General features: G+C 37.9%; 1 protein-coding gene and 1 pseudogene across 4 annotated transcripts in view; both read left to right on the plus strand.

Annotated features, from left to right (window-relative positions):
• The window catches only part of GFPT1 (glutamine--fructose-6-phosphate transaminase 1), a 75,227-nt gene that overhangs the window by 14,973 nt on the left and 36,727 nt on the right, over positions 1-23,527 (plus strand). For 3 of the 4 annotated variants that reach the window (XM_049696404.1, XM_004277023.3, XM_049696405.1), the window contains exons 2-8: positions 2,338-2,445; positions 4,865-4,972; positions 11,427-11,552; positions 17,129-17,187; positions 18,394-18,528; positions 19,925-19,986; positions 21,260-21,339. In XM_049696404.1, coding sequence (XP_049552361.1) covers positions 2,338-2,445; positions 4,865-4,972; positions 11,427-11,552; positions 17,129-17,187; positions 18,394-18,528; positions 19,925-19,986; positions 21,260-21,339 — 678 coding nt within the window. Of the gene's footprint in view, positions 1-2,337; positions 2,446-4,863; positions 4,978-11,426; positions 11,553-17,128; positions 17,188-18,393; positions 18,529-19,924; positions 19,987-21,259; positions 21,340-23,527 lie in introns of those variants that run through there. The other variant, XM_049696406.1, reaches the window with a different exon arrangement.
• Positions 11,559-13,323, plus strand: LOC117195586 (protein FAM104A-like; annotated as a pseudogene).

Genomic DNA, 23,527 nt, shown 5'->3' on the forward strand with positions numbered 1-23,527 from the left:
CTTTAATTCTCTGAATGTATTACTTATACCATCAGAATTGCTTTTTCTTTTTTTTATTTGGCTGCAACGCGAGGCTTGTGGGATCTTAGTTCCTCAACCAGGGATTGAACCTGCACCCTCAGCAGTGAAAGCACAGAGTCCTAACCACTGGATCACCAGGGGATTCCAGAATTACATTTCTTTAAATGAACAAACCAAACCAGAAAAAACCAAGAATGTAGAAACAGAGAACAGAGTATGCAGGGTATATAGAAGTAGAAATATAATGTTATATACATGAAACATATAATGTTCAAGCCAATATTACTTCAATTAAAAAAAATCTCAAAAAAAAAAGAATTACATTTCTTAAAAAAAAGGGAGAAATGATATTTAGTAGTGAATTTTTCTGGATGTGCTGCATTATTGGGATTTGGACTTCGTCTTCAAGGCTTTCCAGAGACCTCAGCCTGCAAAGAATTTTTGACAGTGTAATATGTTGTATTAGTTAATGACTTTCAGATGAATTAGACTGTATCCTCCTTTAGCAGATTATTTAGCTGATGCTAATCACAGTGATGGAGAGTAGACTAGTTGAGAATCAGTGTTCTTTTAGCACATTGTTTTTTCCTTTTTTCTTTTTGCCCACGTCGCGCGGCATACGGGATCTTAGTTCCCTGACCAGGGATTGAACCCATGCCCCCTGCAGTGGATCGCCAGGGAAGTTCCTCTTTTAGTGTATTTAAAGTTTTATTTTGGGAAAATATTTATATTCTGTGTATTGTCCATTAATGAGCTAATAGAATACTTATTTGGGGCTGATAGTTTTCTGTGTGCATTTAATCTTTATCAAAGGTCAGTGACCCATGGGGGGAAAAGGGTAGAACACATAAAAGTTTGATTTACAATTGGGTTATTGGTTTAGTTTTTTCATATTACAGATACTTTATTAAGGACCAACAATAACAACAAAACCCCCGGACCTCATGCAGTGTTGTGGTGCAGTGAAAGTGAGATGCTTGTACAGTGCATGATAACTTAATAGATCTTTACAATTATAATTTTTAAAAATATGAATGAATATAGGATTTCTATGAGTCTGGCCTTGTACCACCTTTTGTGGGAAAGTTCAAACTGTTGTTTCAGGTTGTTTTGGATTTTAGTTTTAAAATGTCATTTCCTTTTTGTTTGAAAGGCATGATTGGGAAAATTGCACTGTACTCACCATGGTGATCAGCATACACGTTACGGTGGCTTTTTTGTCAAATATTAGCTATGTGATATTTTTGTATGCTGAAATGCTTTGATAAGACCAAACTCTTTATAGAAATAAAGATACCTTTTCAAATGAAATGAAAGCTGGTCATTCCAGAGTTCTGCCCCACAGAATTAATCCCCTTAATAATCAGTGGCATTATAGTGTAAGATAGTTAAGAAAAAAGAAAGTTCTTCCATAAATAAGCAGCTTGAGTTTATATTGCTTTATATTTTGATTTTCAGTTTTTATACATTTTAGCTATATCCACCCTGGCCAAAGCACAATCATGGAAGACCTCAGACAATTTCCATGCTGCTATTCCTGAAATGTGGATTTCCTTTACCTGTGTTCTACTGCCTCTTTGCTCTTCTGGATCACTTCTTGTTGTACAAGTCCCTTTATTTATAGTTTTGCTTTTCCAAATGATTGTTCCTTTTCTATGAATTCTCAAGAGTCGTTAACGTGTATTATGGTTATTTGTCCCTTACTAATCTGGTGAACAAGTGAGAAACCATTTGTCTTACGATGATTATATATATTTTTAGCCCATTTTTCTCTATGATTAAATTATTTAGATTGTATTTTTCACATCATTGCTATTTATAAGTTATTTATTCCTAAAATGTATTGATAGCATGGTCGTTGAAAGTAAGAAAAATTATTTCATCTGTATAGTTTTGGAGGGTCCATATATTGCTTAAAATACTTAGTTCAGAAAATGTTTTCCTTTAAAAATAATGCTCAGTATATAGGCCATACACCCCAAATTTGTTGGTTAGTTTTGAAGCATTAAATTTTAGTTGTTAAAATGTCAGTGATGGAAGGTAAGTGAACAGTCTTATAAACGGCTTTGAAAAAACTAAACATTTATTTTGACTTATTTGCTTCAGTCTTTTATACTTACAAGAAATTCCGCTTTGAAAAAGTTGCATTGCCTTTGAATAATTTGAAGTGAAGATTCTTTCTTTTTTAAAGATGGACTGTAGCTTCACATTTTTGCACATCTTAGACATTATTATGAAAATTAAGATTTTTGTCATAGTTATGCCAATGTTGATTCTCTAGTTCGAATTTTCTATTAAATATTTGTTTATTTGCAGGTATATTTGCTTACTTAAACTACCATGTTCCTCGCACGAGACGAGAAATTTTGGAGACCCTAATCAAAGGCCTTCAGAGACTGGAGTACAGAGGATATGATTCTGCTGGTATTTCCTTTAAAAAAATATTATGGGTGTTGCATGGTTCTTGAATAAATAGAAAGGGTTTTTTGTTTGTTTTAGGTTACTAGATTCTTTATAATGTTCATTTTGTTGTTTCTGGTAAATCTAAAATCTGAAGAATTTTTGGGTTTTATCACGTTTAAAGGGTTTGTTCATGCAATTTCAGCAGCATTAGCATTTATGTAGAATATTGCTTCTCACGGGTATCTTCTTTTGCTAAGAATGTTGCTATAAAAACAAATCACATGGGGCATTTTCATTATAAAACAGTTCTTAAGGCCTTACTCTGTATATTTTTTTTTCTTTCCTGTAACTTTTAACTTCTTTTTCTCCGTGGATTCCATGCTTTTGGCATGTGAACTTGCCCAAGATTCTTCTATCTTAGAGAAACAAAGCAGATAAAAATAACTTTTTGTCAACTTTATGTTCTACTCCAGCTTCTTCCCTTAACTGTATCAGGGGTCCCCAAGACCATCCCCAGTTTCAGTGATTCCCTAGCAGGACTCAGCATATAGTTGTACTCATGGCTATGATTTATTACAACAAAAGAATACAAAGCAAAATCAGCAAAGGGAAAAGGTGCATGGGGTGAAGTCTGGAGGAGAGCAGACATAGCTTCAGGATTCTCTCCCTGTGGAGTCATGCAGGATATGCTTAATTCCCCCAGTGAGTTGGACAAAATGTGTGAAATGTTGTATACCAGGGAAGCTCATTAGTAACTCAGTGCCCAAGACTGTCACTGGGGGCTGGTCATGTAGATACCCTCTGCCTAACATGTGCCAAAATTCCAGGCTCCTAGAGGAGAAGCAGACATTCGGCATAAGCCACCTTGTTTGCACCAACAGTGTAGGTGCAGTAAGCCATACTTAATCAGTTACTGTGGTGGGAACCCTCCTGAAATCCATGCCAGCCAATGGCCAGCTTTACCAAGCAGGCCTTTCTAAGACAGCAATCTTGGGCCTGCCATATTAACTCTTTTCTGTACACTCAACATTCCTGGTTGTAACAGGCATTTATCTTCCCTGACTCTTCCTCAGTTAATGGAAAGTCAATTCCTCAACTCCTTTGTTCTTAAAATTCTCTTTCCTCAGCTTCTCTGAGAGCGCATCATCTCATTCTCTTCCTAACATGCTGATTATTTTCTGTCTGCTTTGGGGGCTTCTTTTCTTCCACCTATTACTTATATTAATGTTCTTCAAGATACTTTCATAGGCCCACTTTTCTTATTTTGTATTTTCGTGGGTGAGCTCTGACTTCATCAACCTCCTGTATGTTTTTTTTTTAATTTTTATGTTGGCCGCGTTGGGTCTTCGTTGAGGAGTGTGGGCTCTTCGTTGCGGGCTTCTCTCTAGTTGCGTGGGTTTAGTTGCCCCGCGGCTGTGGGATCTTAGTTTCCCGACCAGGGGTTGGAGCCACGTCCCCTGCATTGGAAGGCGGATTCTTAACCACTGGATCACCAGGGAAGTCCCAACCTCCTGTATGGTTGTGACTTACAATCCAGATGTATTTCCCGTGCTGCACACCTGTATTTCCAGCTGCCTCCTAGAAATTTCTCCCTGGATAGACCATGATATTATAGACTTTGCATGTGCAGAATTGAACTGAATATGCTCCATTTCTCACTCCACTCTTCACTCTGTTCTTTCTGTGTTCTTTAATCAACAGTCAGTCATTCAGCAAGTCCTTTGAGCCTGGGAGATGTCCCAGACGTCTCCTGCTTTCTCACGTTACCTGCAGTCAGTTCTGCTTCTCAGTATCACTCATCTCTTCATGACCATTGTGTAGCTCAGGCCTTCCTCATTTTTGCTTTGCTGTAGGTGTAACTTCTGACAGCAGGTTTCTTCTTCCTGTTTCTCTCCTCCAACCTTTACACTCTTTCCAAAGGGAGTTTTCTGAACTTTTTCGCCATGTAATTTCTCTGCTTGAAACTACTCAGTGCTTTTCCAGTATCTTCAGAGTAATTTTTTCAAATTACGTAGGAACTTTAGTAGAATCTTGAGAGATGTGTTCCCTGACATTCCCTCCTTACCCTGCTTCTGCAGTGGGTGCCTGTCTTCTTCGTTTCTCCATTGTACTTCAGTTGCAACCTGTAGTACTTTTATTATAACCACATAACTTTTATTATATTAAAACCACACTGTATTGTAATTATTTTTTTCCTTGTCTGTCTTCTCAATAGGCTATTGAGAAATTTAAGAACAGGAACTGAGTTTTCTTCATTTTTATCTCTAGCAGCTACCATGGTTTTTGACATATAATAGGTTTTCAGTAAATTTTGAATTGATAAGTAAGTGAACTAATTAGATGAAAAAACATTTTTTTTCCTTAGAAGTTTTGCCTTACAGTGATAATCTAAGTAGTGGTCAGTTTCTAAATCTTGCTTTTCTACCTCTCGGTGATTTAGGTGTGGGGATTGATGGAGGCAATGACAAAGACTGGGAAGCCAATGCCTGCAAAATCCAGCTCATTAAGAAGAAAGGAAAAGTTAAGGCGCTGGATGAAGAAGTTCACAGTAATGTACTTAGTTTGGTTTTTGAACCCCCTCCTCTTTTCTTCCTTCTCCCTTCCCTACCAAATTACTTTTCCTCCCATATTTTGGGGCCCATTTTGAGAACAGTGATTTTTAAAGTTGAAGGGAGGGAAGAAAAGTAGTTTTGATGCTATCTGTACTGGTTTTAATATCCCTCAGTTTCAAAAAATGATATTAACTAGAGAAGGAACTTAATTATGTACACTGTGTTCAGAGCAAGCTTAATATCCTAAAATGAAGTAGCCATCATTCCTGAGGAAGGGCCTTTCATAAGACAAAAGGTATTTTCAGTGGTGCCCTTATTCATGTGTCTTCACTTGGTGGTTGTCTTCACTTTGGACTAAACGCTGAGTTTGGATGTGTGGTCAGTCTGGATGTTGCACCTTTTAGTAGGTCTGATACAATCAGGTATCATATTTTCCCCTCATGATTTTCTTACTTCCCTGGCATAAAGTAGTTGCCAGAGATACATGTTCCACTAAAGAGGGTATACTTTACAGTATTTAGTTCATTACATTATGTTTATACATTTTATTTTTTCACAGGAAACTTGAAAACAAAACAAAAACTTTGAAGTAGATTGATTGAAAAAACATTTTTAAAAATCCTCTAAAAAACCAGGAAACAGGGCTTCCCTGGTGGCGCAGTGGTTGAGAGTCCGCCTGCCGATGCAGGGGACACAGGTTCGGGCCCCCGTCTGGGAAGATCCCACATGCCGCGGAGCGGCTGGGCCCGTGAGCCATGGCCGCTTAGCCTGCGCGTCCAGAGCCTGTACTCCGCAACGGGAGAGGCCACAACAGTGAGAGGCCCGCGTACCGCAAAAAAACCCCACAAAAAACCAAAAAACCCAGAAAACAGTAGGTTTTTTATATATCTGCTCAAATGGATGCCATTGTTATCATTGTAAAGAAGTGCAGGTGGAAGAGGAGAACGATGGATTTAGTCATTTTTAATTTTCACATAAGCCAGACATTTAGCTTTGTGGTACAATTGATGCTCGAACAACACGTGTTTGAACTGCTCAGGTCCACTTATATGCGAATTTTATTTCAATAGTAAATACTACATTATTACACCATCCACAGTCGGTTAAATCCATGGAGGTGGAACCTTGGACACAGAGGGCTGACTATAAGTTATACTCGGATTTTCAACTGCTGGGTGGGTCAGCACCCGTGACCCACCGTGTTGTTCAAGGGTCAACTGTACTTGCTTAACAAATTAAATCAGTACTTATTTTTTATGTATTGTGGGTAAGATTAGCTTGGGATAAAGCAGACACCCCCAAAAGCTACACTTCAAAAACTGTGGTTATAAATATTTGGTCTAATGTGTGTACTGCATCCTGTTTACCAGGCTGATTATAGTAGGTTCTACAGGAGAGAATAAACAGATTGGTTTAAGATTCAGGGGAGAGCTAGTTCCCACAAGTTAGGAAGACTTGGGATACGTAAGGAATGGCTGCTAATTATATTTGGGCAGTGAAGGTGAGAAGGGAGGACCTTCTGAGTAGATTAGCTTGGAAAAAGATAAGAATAGGGAAAGCAAGTTTGATGGAATGGTAGGTGGTCCTTTTAATCTACTTTGTTGGTAGATGAGTGCGAGGCTAGAAAGGCAGATTGTGACCAGAATCACCATCTTTGAATGTCACCATATTGAAACATGCCTCCTCCTGCAGGAAAGTGACCCCTTTCCTGGAATGGGTCACTTGGAGACAGTGCTGGTGAGTTTGTAACTGATGAATCACTTGGAAGAGCAATCTGGCAATGTCTAAATGGGAGATGCCTATACCTTGTGGCCAAGCACTTCCACTCTTGGGCAGGTACTCAAAAGAAACACTATGACAAGGAGACATGACAATAAGATGCATTGCAGCCAAGTTTAGAAGCAACCTGGAATAAATTGTATGTGATAGTGAATGACCATGTGTAGCTTTTGAAAGACGTGTACTGGATCTGGTTCTGCATGTGGGGACATGCATAATTTCTGAGAACTTAATGTTGAGTGAAAAAAGCAATCTAGAGAAGGATATGCAAAGTATTGTACCATTTAAAAAAAAAGAACACTATAATTTATGAATATAGTAGCATAATAGAAATTTGAAGGCATAGGTGGGAAAGCTCTTGTGAATCCTCTGGGGAGGAAAGGGATGGAGCAGGGTATAAAGGAGGCACCAACTGCATTTTTTTACATTTTAGGGTTTATTTATTTTTTATTTATTTTTGGCTGCGTTGGGTCTTTGTTGCTGTGCGTGGGCTTTCTCTAGTTGCGAGGAGCGGGGGCTACCCTTCGCTGTGGTGCGCGGGCCTCCCACTGTGGTGGCTTCTCCTGTTGCGGAGCTCGGGCTCTAGGCACGTGGGCTTCAGTAGTTGCGGCACGTGGGCTTCAGCAGTTGTGGCTCGTGGGCTCTAGAGCACAGGCTCAGTATTTGTGGCGCACAGGCTCAGTTGCTCCACGGCATGTGGGATCTTCCCGGACCAGGGCTCGAACCCGTGTCCCCTTCATTGGCAGGTGAATTCTCAACCACTGTGCCACCAGGGAAGCCCACATTTCAGGCTTTAAAAAAGATCTAAAGCATAAATGGTGAGACGTTAGCATTTGTTAAGTCGGAGTGTGGTTATTTCGATGTTTGTGATGTTTATTTTATTATTCCCAGCAAGTTTTAGTGTTTAACCTCTTAAGACAAAAGGGAAGGAAGACATCTCAGAGAAGACCATTAGATTGCTTTTTGGTAGCTCCTGACTTTGATAATACTTGCTAACATTTATTGATTGCTTTCTGTGTCCCAGGCACTCTACTAGGTGCCTTCTATATAGTCCTCGTCATAACCCATGAAGTAGGTGAAATTATCATCCTCATTTTGCAGATGAGAAAATTGAAGCTCAGAGGAGCAGGTACTGACATTAGATGGTGTCAGCAGTAAAAGCAGTGAAGTTTGGGGGCAGAGGAAAGGCAGAAGAGGACTACTGTTCTAGGGCATGACAACAAGTAAAGATTTTTTAAATAATTTATGTCTTAAAGATGTAAAGCACAAATGATTATATGTTAACATTTGTTATCTGGGTGTAGGTATTTGAGTGTTTCATCATTACCAGCAAATTAAATATGTTTGAACTATTAAAAAAAAAAGAAAGATGACATCTGAGAATAGGTACACAGAGGGCAAGGAACCTTGGGAGTAATAAGGGTGGGGGGAAGACAGAAGATGCAAGAAAGGAAATTATTGAGGCGTTACAGCTCAGAAAGGTCAAGGCACAGGTGGGGAGTTAGCCTTTACAGGAGTTAAAGGGAAAAGAAAAGCTAATTTAAACAGAGTTATGAGGTGAAGGGGAAACCTGAGTAAGGTAGATTGAGGGATGATATAGGTAGGATTGAGGCTTAAAAAGTATAAAAAATGTCATGAGCTGTTGGGGAATTGAATGAGTTCTCAGTTTAGTGAATAGGGAACACGGATACATGTTCCTTAAATGGCAACAGTTAAATAGATTTGATAATTACCCATGAACTTGAAATGGACTCAATTTACAGAATTTTGTGACTTTCTTCAGTGTTGCTTGGCAGCTTGTGGCGGGCGGGGGAGAGAAAACTGAGTGTAGCGTTATCTAGACTTAAGGTTCAACAAGGGGCTTTAGAATGGAGTAACACTGGATAGGAAGAGTCAGGACTGGAGCCCTGATTAATTTATAAAACATGCAATATTTCTTGCGGGGAATATGCGTATTGTCATAGCAATGATCTTTTTCTTATTAGTCATTAGATAATGTTCCTTTGGCAACAGTGAAATAGGTATGGTAATTACCGTGAATTTGAAATGAGTTCATTTTATAGACTCTTGTTGCTTTCTCCAATGTACTTTCTCTTGCCAGCAAGTGGGGGCACATACTGCTTTTAATTATAGTTAACCCCAAAAACTAGTCAAATGTTTTCACTGCTTGCATTGCCTGTTAAGTAGTAATAAATGGAAATCCTTACTTTTCTGGAGGTCATTTATCAGGTCGCCTTAATTTTTCAGAACACAGTTAAGCCAGAAAAGAATACATTGATGATTTTATCCATTGATTGAACTACCCAACAAAAGTTTGAGTATCTGTCCTATGTAGCTTAGTGCTTACAATTCAAAGATAATAAGACAAGCTGCTACCTTTGTAGATCTTAAATTCTGGCAGAAGCCAGGTAGACAACATGTCATAAATGTTATAATAGTATGGCAGAGTATACATTGTGGTTTTAGTCTTAGGTTCTGGAGTCAAGCACTCTTGGGTTCAAATCCTGTCTCTGTTTCCTATTAGTTGTGACCTAGGGCAGGTTCTGTGACCTCGTGAAGCCTCAGTTCCTTTATCTATAAAATGGGGACAGTTGTACCTAACAGTACCTAATTGTATTGTGAGGATTCAATAACAAAATGAATATTTATTGAGTACCTATTATATACCAGCCATTGTTCTAAGCCCTTAGGACAAAGAAAAGATAAGCAAACTCCCTGCCCAGATGGAGCTTACTGTCTAGTGAGAGGGCCAGATGACAAACAATAAATAACGTTAGGTAGTGATTAGTGCCATGAAGAAAAAGTATGGTAGAGATGACATTTGAGCAGAGATCTCGTGATTGTCTGAAGACGGGAATTCTAGGCAGAGGGAACACCAAGTGCGTAGATTCATTGTGGGCTTGGCCTGCTTATAGCTGGAAGTCAGTGGGGCTAGAGCTCAGTAAGTGAGGGAGAGAGTGGCAGGAGATGAGGCTAGAGAGGAGGCTGACGGCTAGGTCATGGAGGGTCTTCAGAATGATGGATTTTACTTTGTGTGTCGTGGGAAGCCACTGGAACATTTTGCATAGGGGACTGACGTGATCTAACTTCTGTTTTGAGAGGATCACTTTGGTTAGATTGTACAGAGGAAGACTGGACACAGGGCGACCAGTTAGGATTCTGTTTAGTAGTCCATGTAGAGATGATGGAGGCTTAGGCCACAGTGATAGGGATAGAGTGGGGAGATGTCTGTAGTACCTTGCACAGAGTAAGTTCTCCATAAATGTTAGCTGTTGTTATTTGTAAAAGGTGCATTGAAAGCTTCGAGGAGTGATTGGAGAGGGTTGGGAGAGAAGGATGGAAAGGTAGGTGGGGGCCAGATGATGAAGGGCCTTTGTATACCATGAAAAGGTGTTGGGGCTTTATCTTGTGAGAAAATGGTTCTCTGGTTGTATGTTAGGATTTGGGAATCTTTTTTTAAATCCATGTGACCAGGTTTAGGATGATTCATATGGGTAGCTAGGGATGCTAACCACATTTTAAGCAACTGGAAGTCTATTTAAGGATTTTAAGCATTGTTTCTTTATCAGATTTGTATTTTAGGATGACCACTGTTTAAACCAGGATAAAATCTACAAAGACTATGTACTAATATGCGTGGACTGAGCATTTTGCTCTTAATTTAGACCTAATTCTGATAAGGTTTGTTATCTGGTTTCTTAGCCAAATGAAATTTCTATTTAGGAAATTAGAAGGAGACGTTACTGGTAAATGCTATACTAGAACTGTCTTTTTTTTTTTTCTTTTCCCTGGAGGAAGCAAGAAGAGAGAGTTCGTAAGGAGAAGGAATTAGAATAGCTGCTTTGCAAGACAGAGGAACATCAGCCCATAACCTCGTACTTTCATAGTGCTGCTTTGTTTTCAAGGACTATTTTTTGATTATGCAAGCTCTTCATAATTGCAGTTTATGGTGTGAGATATGGTTACATTCACTGGGGACCAAAGAAATTGCAGTCATAATGTTGTGTGGCATTGAGAAAATGAATTTTCTTTTTCTGTACGCGGGCCTCTCACTGTTGCGGCCTCTCCCTCCGCGGAGCACAGGCTCTGGATGCGCAGGCCCAGCGGCCACGGCTCACGGGCCCAGCCGCTCCGCAGCATGTGGGATCTTCCCGGACCGGGGCACGAACCCGTGTCCCCTGCATCGGCAGGCGGACTCTCAACCACTGTGCCACCAGGCAAGCCTGAGAAAATGAATTTTTTTTACATGTCTAATTAAAATGATACTGATTTTTTTCAAGGAAAGGATTAAATACAGATTTAAAAAAATCACTTTAACTCTTTTTGACCATAAGTTTGAACATTTTCAAGCCTCCAGAAAAGTTGAAAGAATAGTACGTTAATCATCCATATACTTCATCTAGTTTTACCAGTTGTTAGCATTTTGTCACATATGCTTTGTCTCTTTGTATACATGTTTTTGGTTGTTATTGGAACTATTTGCCCTAAATATTTCAGCAGCATTAACTCCTGTAAGTCTTTTAATTACTGTTTTGAATATGCCTGATCTTCAGTTTCAATAATTATATATTCCAGGTGAGCAGAAATGTAATAATTACATTTAACTTTAGCTTATAGCATTATCTCTACAGCATGATTTAATATTGAAGTTTTTTATGTTATCTTTTTCAGAACAACAAGATATGGATTTGGATATAGAATTTGATGTACACCTTGGAATAGCTCATACCCGTTGGGCAACGCATGGCGAACCCAATCCTGTCAATAGCCATCCCCAGCGCTCTGATAAAAATAATGGTATGGACAGGACAGACTGTACATGCTCTGGAGTGTTTGTAGAGGGCCAATAATAGAAGAATGAAAACTCTGTTTTCATTATTTTAATATGGAAAATTTCAAGCATGTTCAGATGTAGAGAGCATACAGAACCTGATGTATCCATCACCCAGCTTTAACATTTATCAATACATAATCAGTTATATTTTTCTGTACCCCACCCAGATTATTTTGGAAGCCAATAGATATCATATAGATAGATATATCACAGATAACTAGATATCATAGCATTGAGTTAGTAATTATGTAAGTGTGTATCTCTAAAAGGTAAGGACTTAGTAGATTGACTTATCTCCTAAGTCTCCTAAGAGACTTTTCCTTTTCTCTCCTTTCTTCCTTGCAGTTTACTCTATTGTTTGTCCTGTAGAGTTTCCTACAGTCTAGATCTTGCTAATGGCGTGCATCCTGTGGTGTCATTTCACATAACTCTCTGTCCCTTCTATGTGTTATAAGTTGGTATGGTATTTGTTTGTACCTGTAATGTTTGGATGTTTTTCTTTTTCTGTTAGGTCATTGATAATCATTGCCAATATTAATTATTTCTTTAGGGGTTATAAAATGGTGATAGTCTAATACAATCTTTCATTCGTCATTTATTATCTAAAATACTTCTATAAAGAGAAACTTCTCCGTATTAACCACTTGATTACCCTGATGTACAGATTGTATAGGAAAGGCAAGATAAATGTTTGATTTTTTTTCCCCTTTATTTACCATTTTTCAAATGAAGCGGTTCTAATGTTCTAAGGTGAACAGAGTTCCTTTTTATACTTACTGTATTATTATAAATTCATGGATTTAAAATATTTCATTTGTTTCACAACACTGAAGTAATTATCTATATTGATGCACAAAACTTCCCATCTTTAGTCATTGGGAGCTTATTCAGGTTGACTCCTGAGTCCTTTTGATGTGACCCAAGTAGGCTCAGTAGTCTTTGTTGTTTTCTGGTAGTTCAAGATGTTGCAGGTTTATCTAATCCTGCCCCAAACCTGGAATCAGCCATTTCTCTAAGGAGTCCTAGTTTCTTTCAGTGGAAACGATAATTAAAGACTATAAACCTGGGTGCCGTGGTGGCTGTGACATGGGGGGCCCGGAGCAGATGCTGGAAGTAGCGGTGGGTACCATGGAGCCAAGGCCTGAGGGGGTGGGCGTGGCGACCACCGAAACACAGCGCCCTCTGTTCCCTCCTCTTGCGGTGCCTCGTCGCTCCCCTCCATCAGCTGCTGTGAGCCAGCGCCTCTGCCCCAGGAAAAGAAGGGGTGGCAGTGAATAAGACCACCATCTTCCCCCCCAGACCACAAGGAGTAGTAGAAAGCCTGTCTTTCACGATCCCGGGACACAGAGTCTTCACTCAGTGATAGTGGCGGGAGTGGCAGCAGCGGCAGCAGCGGCAATAGCCAGGGCCGGGGGGCCAGAAAGTGGCTTAAACCACCTCGTCGCCGGGCCCAGCGCCAGCACCCCAAGCCCGTGCCAGGCAGTCTGCATTTGTGCCGAGGCCCTGGCTTGCACCTCAGCCAGATCCTGAAGGAGGCCCACTTTCATGGCCGACAGCACCAAGGACGGCCTCCCACGTGATGTGCTGGCAGTTTCTTGCCTTCTGTGAAGGGACGGTGCCGTGCAGATTTGATATTTCAACTTAACAGTGTTTTAAAAAGCTGCACAAAAAAATGCCTGTTGGCTTTTCAGTCGATATTTGAAATAACAGGTTAACAGGCAGTTGTTGACTTCTGGTTTTGCTGCACTATTGTGATTAAAAAGGGGTTTTGAAGCTGTTTTTTTATAGGATTCTTTTGAGGGTGGGTATCAAATCTGCTTCAAGGTAACCGTAGGAGGAAATCTCATCTGCATGTTGAATCCATAGTTTGTCCAATTCAGATTGATTTCTAGATCTGTCAATTCGAAATTCTACTTCATGTAAAAAGGCCTTTTAAAAATGCAGGATCTTCCATTTTTAAAATTCAATAAACTAGAGAAGAGTATCTAGTTTCCATGAAAAAAAAACAAAGTTTTTTTCCAAAATACAGAATGCTTGATTCAGTTTTGCCCTGAAGTTAATTGCCATACCACCTCTTAGTACGTAGATGTCCTGTTGAAAGTACTCGCTCCTTTGTGCCGGGAGAACAATCAGATCCAAGTTACACTGTGTAAGTAAGCATCCTCCCTGATGACTGTCTTCTCTCTTTGTTATATATTTGTACTTCCAGAGAGGTCTTTCAGACTCTTGGATACTCAGATAACTTGTTACCATTACTCCTCCAAAGCCTACATCTCAGACTCAGAAAACATTGCTCAGTTATGACAGTCAAGAAACATGTGATGACTTTTTGTCTTACAAACTTTTCCAGCAGTAGCTTCTGTGATCTCATTGATAACTCCACCTCGTAGTGTTGAGAATTAAGGAGCAGGTGAAGGCCGACAAAGTGTAAGCTCTCTGAACTGATGTCTGAAGTCACAAGTATTTTGAAACTGTTGGAGGAGGGTTTACTTTATGCTTAAAGTAACCCCCAACAGTAACTAGGGGGCCACATTCCACCACTGAAACTGGAAAGACTGGTATGGCTTAGAAATACATCAGCAGAGGCACCTCTAGAAGAAACAGCACAGTCAGTAGTATTTATTTAGAGATGGATTGTTCCCGTGTTATTTAGTCATGCTAGAGAGCCACGCACGTTTGAATAACGAAGGCGTAGATGTGTCTTCTGCTGCAGTGACAAGCTGTGTGAACACGGAGCCAGGATGCATCAGGTCATCTTCTTGGGAGAGTGCGGGGAGGGACAACCTGCCATTCTACGTGGAGAAAAGTGCCTTAGAGTCTACTGCCTGCTGTCACCCTCCACTTCACTGGGAGTCCGCACAGCGCACACAGCAGATCTGAGGAGCATGGATAGCTCTAGAAGGAACTTTCCTCTTTGTCAAGATTAGAAAAGGACACGGGACAGAGTGAGATTTTCTTGTGTGACAGAACTAAAATTTGAAGATGAGGCCTATAGAAAGAGGGCAAACATATGTACCTCCTTTCCATGGTTTGTTCCTCTAAATGGGTAGAGTTGAAAGGTCAGTTACTTGAAGTAGAAATGTAGAGTTGTGAGGGAAAGTTTCAGCATAGGCCCATGCTTACGGAGGGGATGGTTTGTCCAAGAATTTTTTTTGTTTTACTACCATCTCTGAAGTTCTAAAACCAGATGTTTGATGAGAATTTTGGATCATAATAGGTTTGATGGCAGGGAATATGGGAAGGATACATTGCTAATATTTTATCCAACAAAAAGGCAAACAGCAACTAAATGCTGTAAGAAGACAAGCTCTCAGGCACACATGTACACAACACAATTCAGAAATACCCAGGAGGACTCCTGCAGGCTTAATGGAAACAAAACGTGTATTAACAAGAACATGTAAAACTCAGGAAAGCATGTGTCCTTTTATTTCCCACCCAGCTGAAAGAAATGAAAGATGAAACCATCATTGAAACAAACCAGTTTTTTTTCCAAATAAGTACAGTTATAGTGCTGGGCTAGCAATTAACTCTTTTACCCTGTGAAACACAAGAATAATCTCCATCCCATCCTGCATATTTTCTACAGCCTTGGCAACTTGAGATACATTTCTGTTATGAGGCTACTTGATAGTAAATGGTCATCTTTTAAAACTTCTGTTATCTCAAGCTAGTAACACCAGGTACTTCTATATTGCACTGCCAAAAAAAAAAAAAAAAAAGACTAAACCAGGTCTTAGAAGTGCTCATTGCACCTAGGCCTTTTCAGTGAGCAGAGCTAGGAAATATATATACCTCTGTGTATGTGCATGTATAAATTTAAAGAGAAAACACAACGTAATTTTACACTAACACTTTCAATTCCAATCCAGGGCTGTAAGGTTTTTACTTAACCTCATTGATTTATGTATTTCTTTTCAGTCACACTTAAAAACTTAGTTCTTAACACCAGCAACATACTTATTTGATCTATCAGATGCTACGTATACAATGGAATCATAATGTCAACACTACCATAACAGTATGTTGACTGTTTTTTATTTTTTTTTTGTCCTTAGGGTATATCTCTCTAGGGATGTATAATCAAATTACTATGTTTTGGAGTCACTTGGAATAATCCCTCTGTATGTAATTGTTCTACTAGCTGGGTATAGCATTATGTTAATATGTTTTATTTTGAGTTTTAGGAATTGATTTTCTTTAAAAAATAATTTTTATTTAAAACTATTTAAAATATTTGCATAGTTCTGAGGTCATACCTATAAAAAAGGCATACTAAAATAAGTCTAGCTTCTATCTTATTTCCTCTTCCTTATTCCATCTCTTCCTGTATATAAACATTTAACAAAATTTTTGAGTTATATGTATGTATGTGTGTATATATATCCCTTTGAGGTAAGATTTTGTAGTTTAATTCAGTAGCTACCTTTTTAGGTTTTTCATGCTTCACCTAATTATTGGATTAGAATGTTAACTACTCAAACTTTTAATACTGACAAGGTCTTTATAAAAGATTTCTGAAAAACTATATGTTATATTTTGAGAATTTGGCTTTAATTTTAGGCTTTATATCAGCTATTTATGATTCCCTGTGTTCTAGCATTAAAATTTTAAGATTTATTTTTGTAGTATCATTTTGTGGTATCTTTTCTTAGAAATCTAGTGAAGTGTTTAACATTTGGTTTGTAATGAACGTGTTCAGTTCAAGCTCACTTAATGTCAGGTCTTTAAGTATATTAAAAAACATTTTGATAATTTGATATAAAATTGAATTTAGTGGTAATTTCTCTCCTGATTTACATGAACTTTAAATAAGAAATCCACATTAGTTGCCTTTACTTTACATACACTGTCAGTGGCTACAAATAATATTGTCAACTCCTGATTGCACATTCTTACGTTTTTGAAAGTTATTTAATCAAAAAAAAGATGAAAATTATCCCACTGTCATCTGTATTTGATCTTGAAATGCTTCTTTAACTTTAGTTTATCTGACATTCTGGGAGTTTTCTGGGCCTCAGATAAGTAAACTATAGAACTGAGTAACTGTCCGTTTTTTCTCAATTCTTTAACTTTGGTTTTAAACTCATGTAGTGTAAATTGGATGAAGCCTTTCTCTTTAAACTTAGGAATGTTTTATGCATAAGAATGAATGAACAAAGAAGTGAGAATAATAGTTATTTAGTTCAACCCTTTCATTTTGCAAATGAGGAAAGTGGCCCAAGGAACCTGCTTCTTTTACGTAGTGGCACTGGGCTGGTAGTTTAGCCACAACTGAAGTTGATGTCTCTAGACTCCAGTTTATTATATTAACCCACTATACCCACCTCTTAGCACTGTGTGCTTCTACATGTGAACTGTGCTGCTGATCTACCTGAGGGTAATCTGATGATGAAAAGTGGATAATACTTGATTACAGCTGAAAGTATAGCATGTAACAAATTTTTTGACTTGAGAAAAATCTCTTAATAGTAATGGCAATTTATAGTGTTTATTAGACCTATAATTTTTTGGTCATCAATACTTTTATCTCTTTTAGAATTTATTGTTATTCACAATGGAATCATCACCAACTACAAAGACTTGAAGAAGTTTTTGGTAAGTAAAGTGACCCAAAAAGACTACCAGTCTTTGAAGAATACTTCTAATGAGAGCATTGAGGTTGTCTGTTGGGATGTGCAGTAAATCCTATCTCGATGTGATCAAATAATTCCTAAGACAGTTACAAGGATATGGTGGTTTATTGGACTTTTTTTTGTTGACAGTAGAACTTTTTTGTTTCTTATATGAAAAGAAAATAATTATTTGGCTTGATTATAAATGACCCAAAAGCTTAAATAAAATTGGAATTTGGGGGGATGTCTTTGCATTGTGAGAGACAGTGTCATTTTTAAAAGATTCTAGGGTGTTAGAGGACTCAAGACAGATTGAATGAAGGCTCCATGCCCTAAATAGCTGTGTAGTATATAGTAATGGTAATGATGATGACTTCATGAGTGACTTCTCAGAGCTGTCCAGTTCAGCATTCTGCAGTGATGGAAACTTTCTGTACATGTACTGTCCCAGTATGGTAGCCACTGTCCACATGTGGCTGTTGAGGTAGGATGAATGAGGAACTAAATTTGAAATTTTATTTCACTTTAAATTTAAATAGCCACCTATAGCTAATGGCCATTATATTGGACAGTGAAGTATCATCATTAAAGAAGGAATCATGGGCTTCCCTGGTGGCACAGTGGTTAAGAGTCCGCCTGCCAATGCAGGGGACACGGGTTCGTGCCCTGGTCTGGGAAGATCCCACGTGCCGCGGAGTGGCTGGGCCCGTGAGCCATGGCCGCTGAGCCTGCGCGTCCAGAGCCTGTGCTCCACAACAAAGGGTAGCCCCCACTCGACCCAACTAAAGAAAGCCCGCGCAGCAACAACGAAGACCCAACACAACCAAAAATAAATAAATAAATAAATTTATAAAAAAAAAAAAGAAGGAATCATTATATTCATAATGGAATTAGTGGTTTGTGAATGTTATATATTTCATTATATTTTAATTATTTTAAAATGTATTTAATTCATATATGACATATATAGATTTATATAATTATAAGTATGTTTGATCACCTCACTATTTTGGATTCACCGTAATTAGATGGTGACCTTAAGTTTAAAGAGTGGGTATTCAGGGTGTGGTGGTCAAAAAGAGACTAGAAGTTGGGTAATGAGATTTTTGAGGAAGAATTGTGTAGAAAAGATTTAGATATTATGAATATTTCCTTGAATGGGTCAAAATTTTTTCCTTTCTAATTACAGGAAAGCAAAGGCTATGACTTTGAATCTGAAACAGACACAGAGACAATTGCCAAGCTTGTTAAGTACATGTATGACAATCGGGAAAGTCAAGATACAAGTTTTACTACCTTGGTGGAGAGAGTCATCCAACAATTGGTATTAAACCACACTTTTAAAGATGATTATTGCCGACATTAATCACAATAAACGCTTAAAAATAACTTTGATAAGTAGGAATTATGCTTATTTCTTAAGTATTTTTTGCTTTTATTTCCCATGTATATAACTATTCAACTTGAATAATTTTGAGAGACTGTTGTTTTAATGATTTTACTTCTTTCACTGTAGTTTAGTGTCATGGGAACTAAAAATAATCCAAAAGCAGTTTGTCCAAAAACTATGCATACACACACATAAACCCATACACACCACACACAAATGTGTACACAGTACACACACTTGGGGATTCATCACCGTCTTGCTTCCTGCTCATTCAAGTGTTCTTCTAGTCAGTAACTTAGCGAAGGGTAGCTTCGGTGAAATACACACTCTTTATTCTGGGATAATGGCTGCATGTCTCAGCCAGTACAGTCAACTCATTTTTCCTTATGGGGGCTTTTCCTTGGCCCTGTACCTCTACAGAAAATTATTTCCCAACCCGAGAGAAAAGTGGTATTGTTTTTGATCTCATCCCAGTTGTCCTAATTAAAGATTAAAGATATCAAAGATACACAAAGGTCCAAATACATAGTGATTTCCACCCCCGCCCCAATCCCACTCATAACTCTGGCTTTTCCATTTAAAAGCCCTTTACTTCTCTGTGAAGGTCCAACCCTTACCTCCCATCTCCACCCAAATCTTATGATGTCTGCAGCTAAAGGAGTCAGGAAGGTAGAGAAGATAGAGAACTTCTCTTTACTCAAGGCAGAGTAGTGTGCCTTCCCAGCCTTTTCTTGTTTGTACTCGTATAGCCGTTTTTCTGTTCCTTCCTTCTCCTACCTTGTGTTCCTCCTTTATTCATTCTTGATTTCCTTAGGCCCTGTCCCTGAGGAGTTTGGGTTGAGGGGGGGCGGTATGGTGTGCATGTTAATAATTGTGATTGTGTATATTTATGTCTCCAATATCAAGGACAAAAAGGATGGAAGTTAACAGTGGTATAAAATTACTGGGCCAGAGAATGGGTTTTGGATATGGAGCTTGGGATCTTTTCTGATTCTGCCCTTCCCTTACTAATGCATAGTATGGGAGATATGATGTACCTATTGAGAAGTATTGGTAGCGTGTACAAAGGTGTCTTTTAAAATGGTCTGTTTAGGAGCTGTTATCTACTGAGCCTATTTCAAGAGTGGGCTTGGTTAAAAAGTGGATCTTGGATACATCAAAGCTCAGGAGTAAGTGTCTACCTAAAATTCAGACTCATTTATAAACTAGTGCAAAAGAGTAGCTGTGTGAACAAAACATTTCTGTGCTGAAGCCAGTATATTTTAGGCATTTCACATTTGATAATTGATTATAATATATAATGCTAATGCATTTTTTTTTCCCTCTATAGGAAGGTGCTTTTGCACTTGTATTTAAAAGTGTTCATTTTCCTGGCCAAGCAGTAGGCACAAGGTATATGTAAATTTTATAATGACTAATAATTATGTGTATTTTGAAACTTTAGCATTTTAAGCTTATCCCCTGTACACTCTGAATGGCCCTTCACCATAATGGCTCTGTCCTTTTTTAGAGATACTTGTGTGAGTCATCCCTTGGTATCCACGGGGGATTGGTTCCAGGAGCTCCCGTGAATACCAAAATCCATGGATGTGCAAGTCCCCTATATAAAATGGTGTAGTGTTTGCGTATAACCTAGATACATACTCCTGTACACTTTAAATCATCTCTAGATTACTTACATACCCTCATGTAATGTAAATGTTATATACATAGTTGTAAATACAACGCAAATGGTAGTGTGTAAATAGTTGCCAGTGTGTGGCAAATTCAAGTTTTGCTTTTTGGAACTTGCTGGAATTTTTTTTCCCCGAATATTTTCAATCTGCAGTTGGTTGAATCTGCAGATGTGGAACCCATGCATATGGGAGGTCGACTATATTTATTTTCATATGCCCTTCTTGTCTGTTGTTTTACCACTATTCCATGTAACAGAATCCCTTAACAAAGCAAAAACATTTTGGCATTTATAATCGGCCTTTTGTTTGTAGTGGGGCACCATTGTTACTTTGTGAATTTGGATGTTGAATATTTTGTAAAATATCCATATTTTTCAGAACTCTATATTCTAGACAGAGTCCTAGATAATTGTACCATTACTACTTTTGCTGGGATATTCAAGCCTAATCATGAAGTCCTTTTTAGAACAGTGTGGAACCCTAAGAGTTGGTAAGAGAGAGCTGTCTTTAAAATGAAGTCAAGGGGACTAATGTTCATATATTGTTCACACATCAAAAGAAAGGTTTCATTTTGCATTAAAAAGGAGAAAACTTTCTAATGCATCATTATAGAACAGGGGTCTGCAAACTTTTTCTGTAACAGGCCAGATAGTAAATATTTTAGGCTTTCTGGGCTATGTTGCCTCTGTGGCAACCACTTAGTTAGTTTTGCTGTCGTAGTGTGAAAGCAGTTGTAGAAAATGTGTAGAAGAAAGGGCATGGCTGTGTTCCAGTAAAAACAGACAAACCTGGCCTGTGGGTCATAGTTGGCTGACCTCTGAATATTTTTTAAAAACTCTGTTTATGTCGTTCTTTTGTTATATCTGAAGTCGAACTTGGAGGGAGAGTTTAAACATTATTTGCAGAGCATTCCCTCATCATTTAAATTTTGTATCATTAGTGCATTACTTATAAAAATGGCTTAATTCTGTTTAATTTTGTACTAACAGACGAGGTAGCCCTTTGTTGATTGGTGTACGAAGTGAACATAAACTATCTACTGATCACATTCCAATCCTCTACAGAACAGGTAAAAACTATTCCTACATCATGCCATGGGAAAAATGTATAAATTGAGTGCAGTAGTTACAAAGAATTGTTTTTCTAAAATTGATTAAATGCCCCTTTGGTCAGATCCACTCATATATATAGTTCTGTCTAGACATGAAAAGAATTTGTTTTTGTGATTTCTCTGACGAGTAGAATTTTTTTCTGTTGTATATCCTTAGCTAGGACTCAGATTGGATCAAAATTCACATGGTGGGGATCACAGGGAGAAAGAGGTGGGAAATGCACTCTGCATGATGGGGAGGAATCTTATCTTTTGTTCATTCTTTACTAATTCTTTGTTCTTGGAGTGAATGAATGTGCTGGGCCTCTAAAAATATGCTTATTTTATGGGGAAACATATTTTGACATTATTTTTCTAATTTGTGGGAGCGTATTTTGTCTGTCTGCTTTTGGCATTTAGAAAACTGCTTTTAATAATTTGTTTCTTTAAGATCTCTGAGATTTGAGGAAATAGTTGAAATTTTAAAGTTTTTTCCTTTGTTTTAAATTAAAACCATGTAGGATACATTATTATAAATAAGATGCTGAGATTAGGAAAAGAGCATTGTGTTTGCGTGCTAGGCTATTCTAGATTGACCTCTGTGGTAGTTATTTGAATAATTTAGCCTAATTTTTAACTGAAATATGTTGAAATGGGTTTTGTTTTATGCATGACATTTTACGTTTATATTTTTACATTTGATACCTGATGGGCTTTGTTTGAATTTGGAGTTTTTTTAAAATTTACATTTGAAGTTTATCTTTTTAGCTGTACAAGCTGGATCATTTTATTGATATAATTAGACAGAAAATGGTGTGTTATTTTTGTTTACTTTTTTCCTAAAAGCTCTCTCTGTAAAAGACACAGGGAATGGTAAATTCAGGAAATTGAAACCCATATTATTCATGCATAATTCTTGGTTTCTTGAAGAAGATGTAGCAAAGTACTCTAAACCTATTCATCTTTAGATAGTAGCTGCTCTCACTGTTTTACCTAGAGCAGAAAGTTATTTCCTTAAATAACCTTCAGTCCTGAGATGTTAGAACTTATTTTCCTCCTCCCCTCCCTCTCTTTGCAGAAAAAAAACTAGCCTACCAGTATAAATTTTGGATCCAGAGTTCCAGATTTCTGTTAATAATTCTGCTTGTGTATATATTACTTATGTGATATATTACCTTGTACAATGTCTTAGGCTGCTTTTAGAAGCAATGGAAAAACATTGGCTAAGGTCTTAAGGAGTTGGAAGAAAAATTTATCGTGAGACATCTTTTTGAGATCAGGGGTTGTGCTTTAGTAACCCTGATTTCTCTAGCTCCTAGTAGGTAGATAAGGTATGGCTCAGCAGAGTTTAGTTTAAAAAGTACAGCCTCTTATTGAAGAGGCTGTATAAAGGGGAAAACACTGGACTGGCTTTCAAGCATTTGCTATTTTCTCCAGGTATAACTACTGACCAAATAAAGCAGGATATAATAATCGTTTCCACTTAAGTGAAATCAGAGGAGATAGACAGTAGATGGGAAGACATTTTACAGATTGTAACAGTCATATAGATGTCAAGTGGTAATATTTTTTTCATTTAAATAGGAAGTGATACCTTGAATTCTTCTGAATATTGTATTTAAATATACCCTGTTACTTGAAGAAGGAAATAACCAATATTTGTAGAAAGAATATGGTGAAACTCAACTCCAGTAGGGCATTTTATAACCAAAGCTAGTTGTATTTAAAAATTTTTAAATGTAGGTGCTGGCCTATCCTTTTGCCTGTTTTTTAATTCACCTTTTTACATACGGTAAAGTTCACTCTTTTTGATGTACAATTTCATGAGTTCTGTCAAGCGCATAAAGTTGTATAATCACCTCCACAATCAAGATAAAGAACAATTTATCCCCTAAAAAGTTCCCTCAGCTGACCCTCTGTAGTCAACCCTGTCCCCATACCCAGCCCCTGGCAAACACTGATCTGTTTTATCTTTTTATAGTGTTATCTTCTCTGGGATGTCATCTTATACTTGTTTTTCAAAGTGTGGTATCTTTTCTGCTATTGAATTTGGATGGAAAGAGCTATTTTACTTTCATGCCTAAAACACACCAAATAATCATGGATTGTGGAGAACTTTGAATGTAGGTTACTAAGAATAATTACTATCAAGTTTTTATAGACATGC

The sequence above is a fragment of the Orcinus orca genome, chromosome 13 (genome assembly GCF_937001465.1).
Source record: "Orcinus orca chromosome 13, mOrcOrc1.1, whole genome shotgun sequence".
In the NCBI taxonomy this organism is placed as follows: Eukaryota; Metazoa; Chordata; class Mammalia; order Artiodactyla; family Delphinidae; genus Orcinus; species Orcinus orca.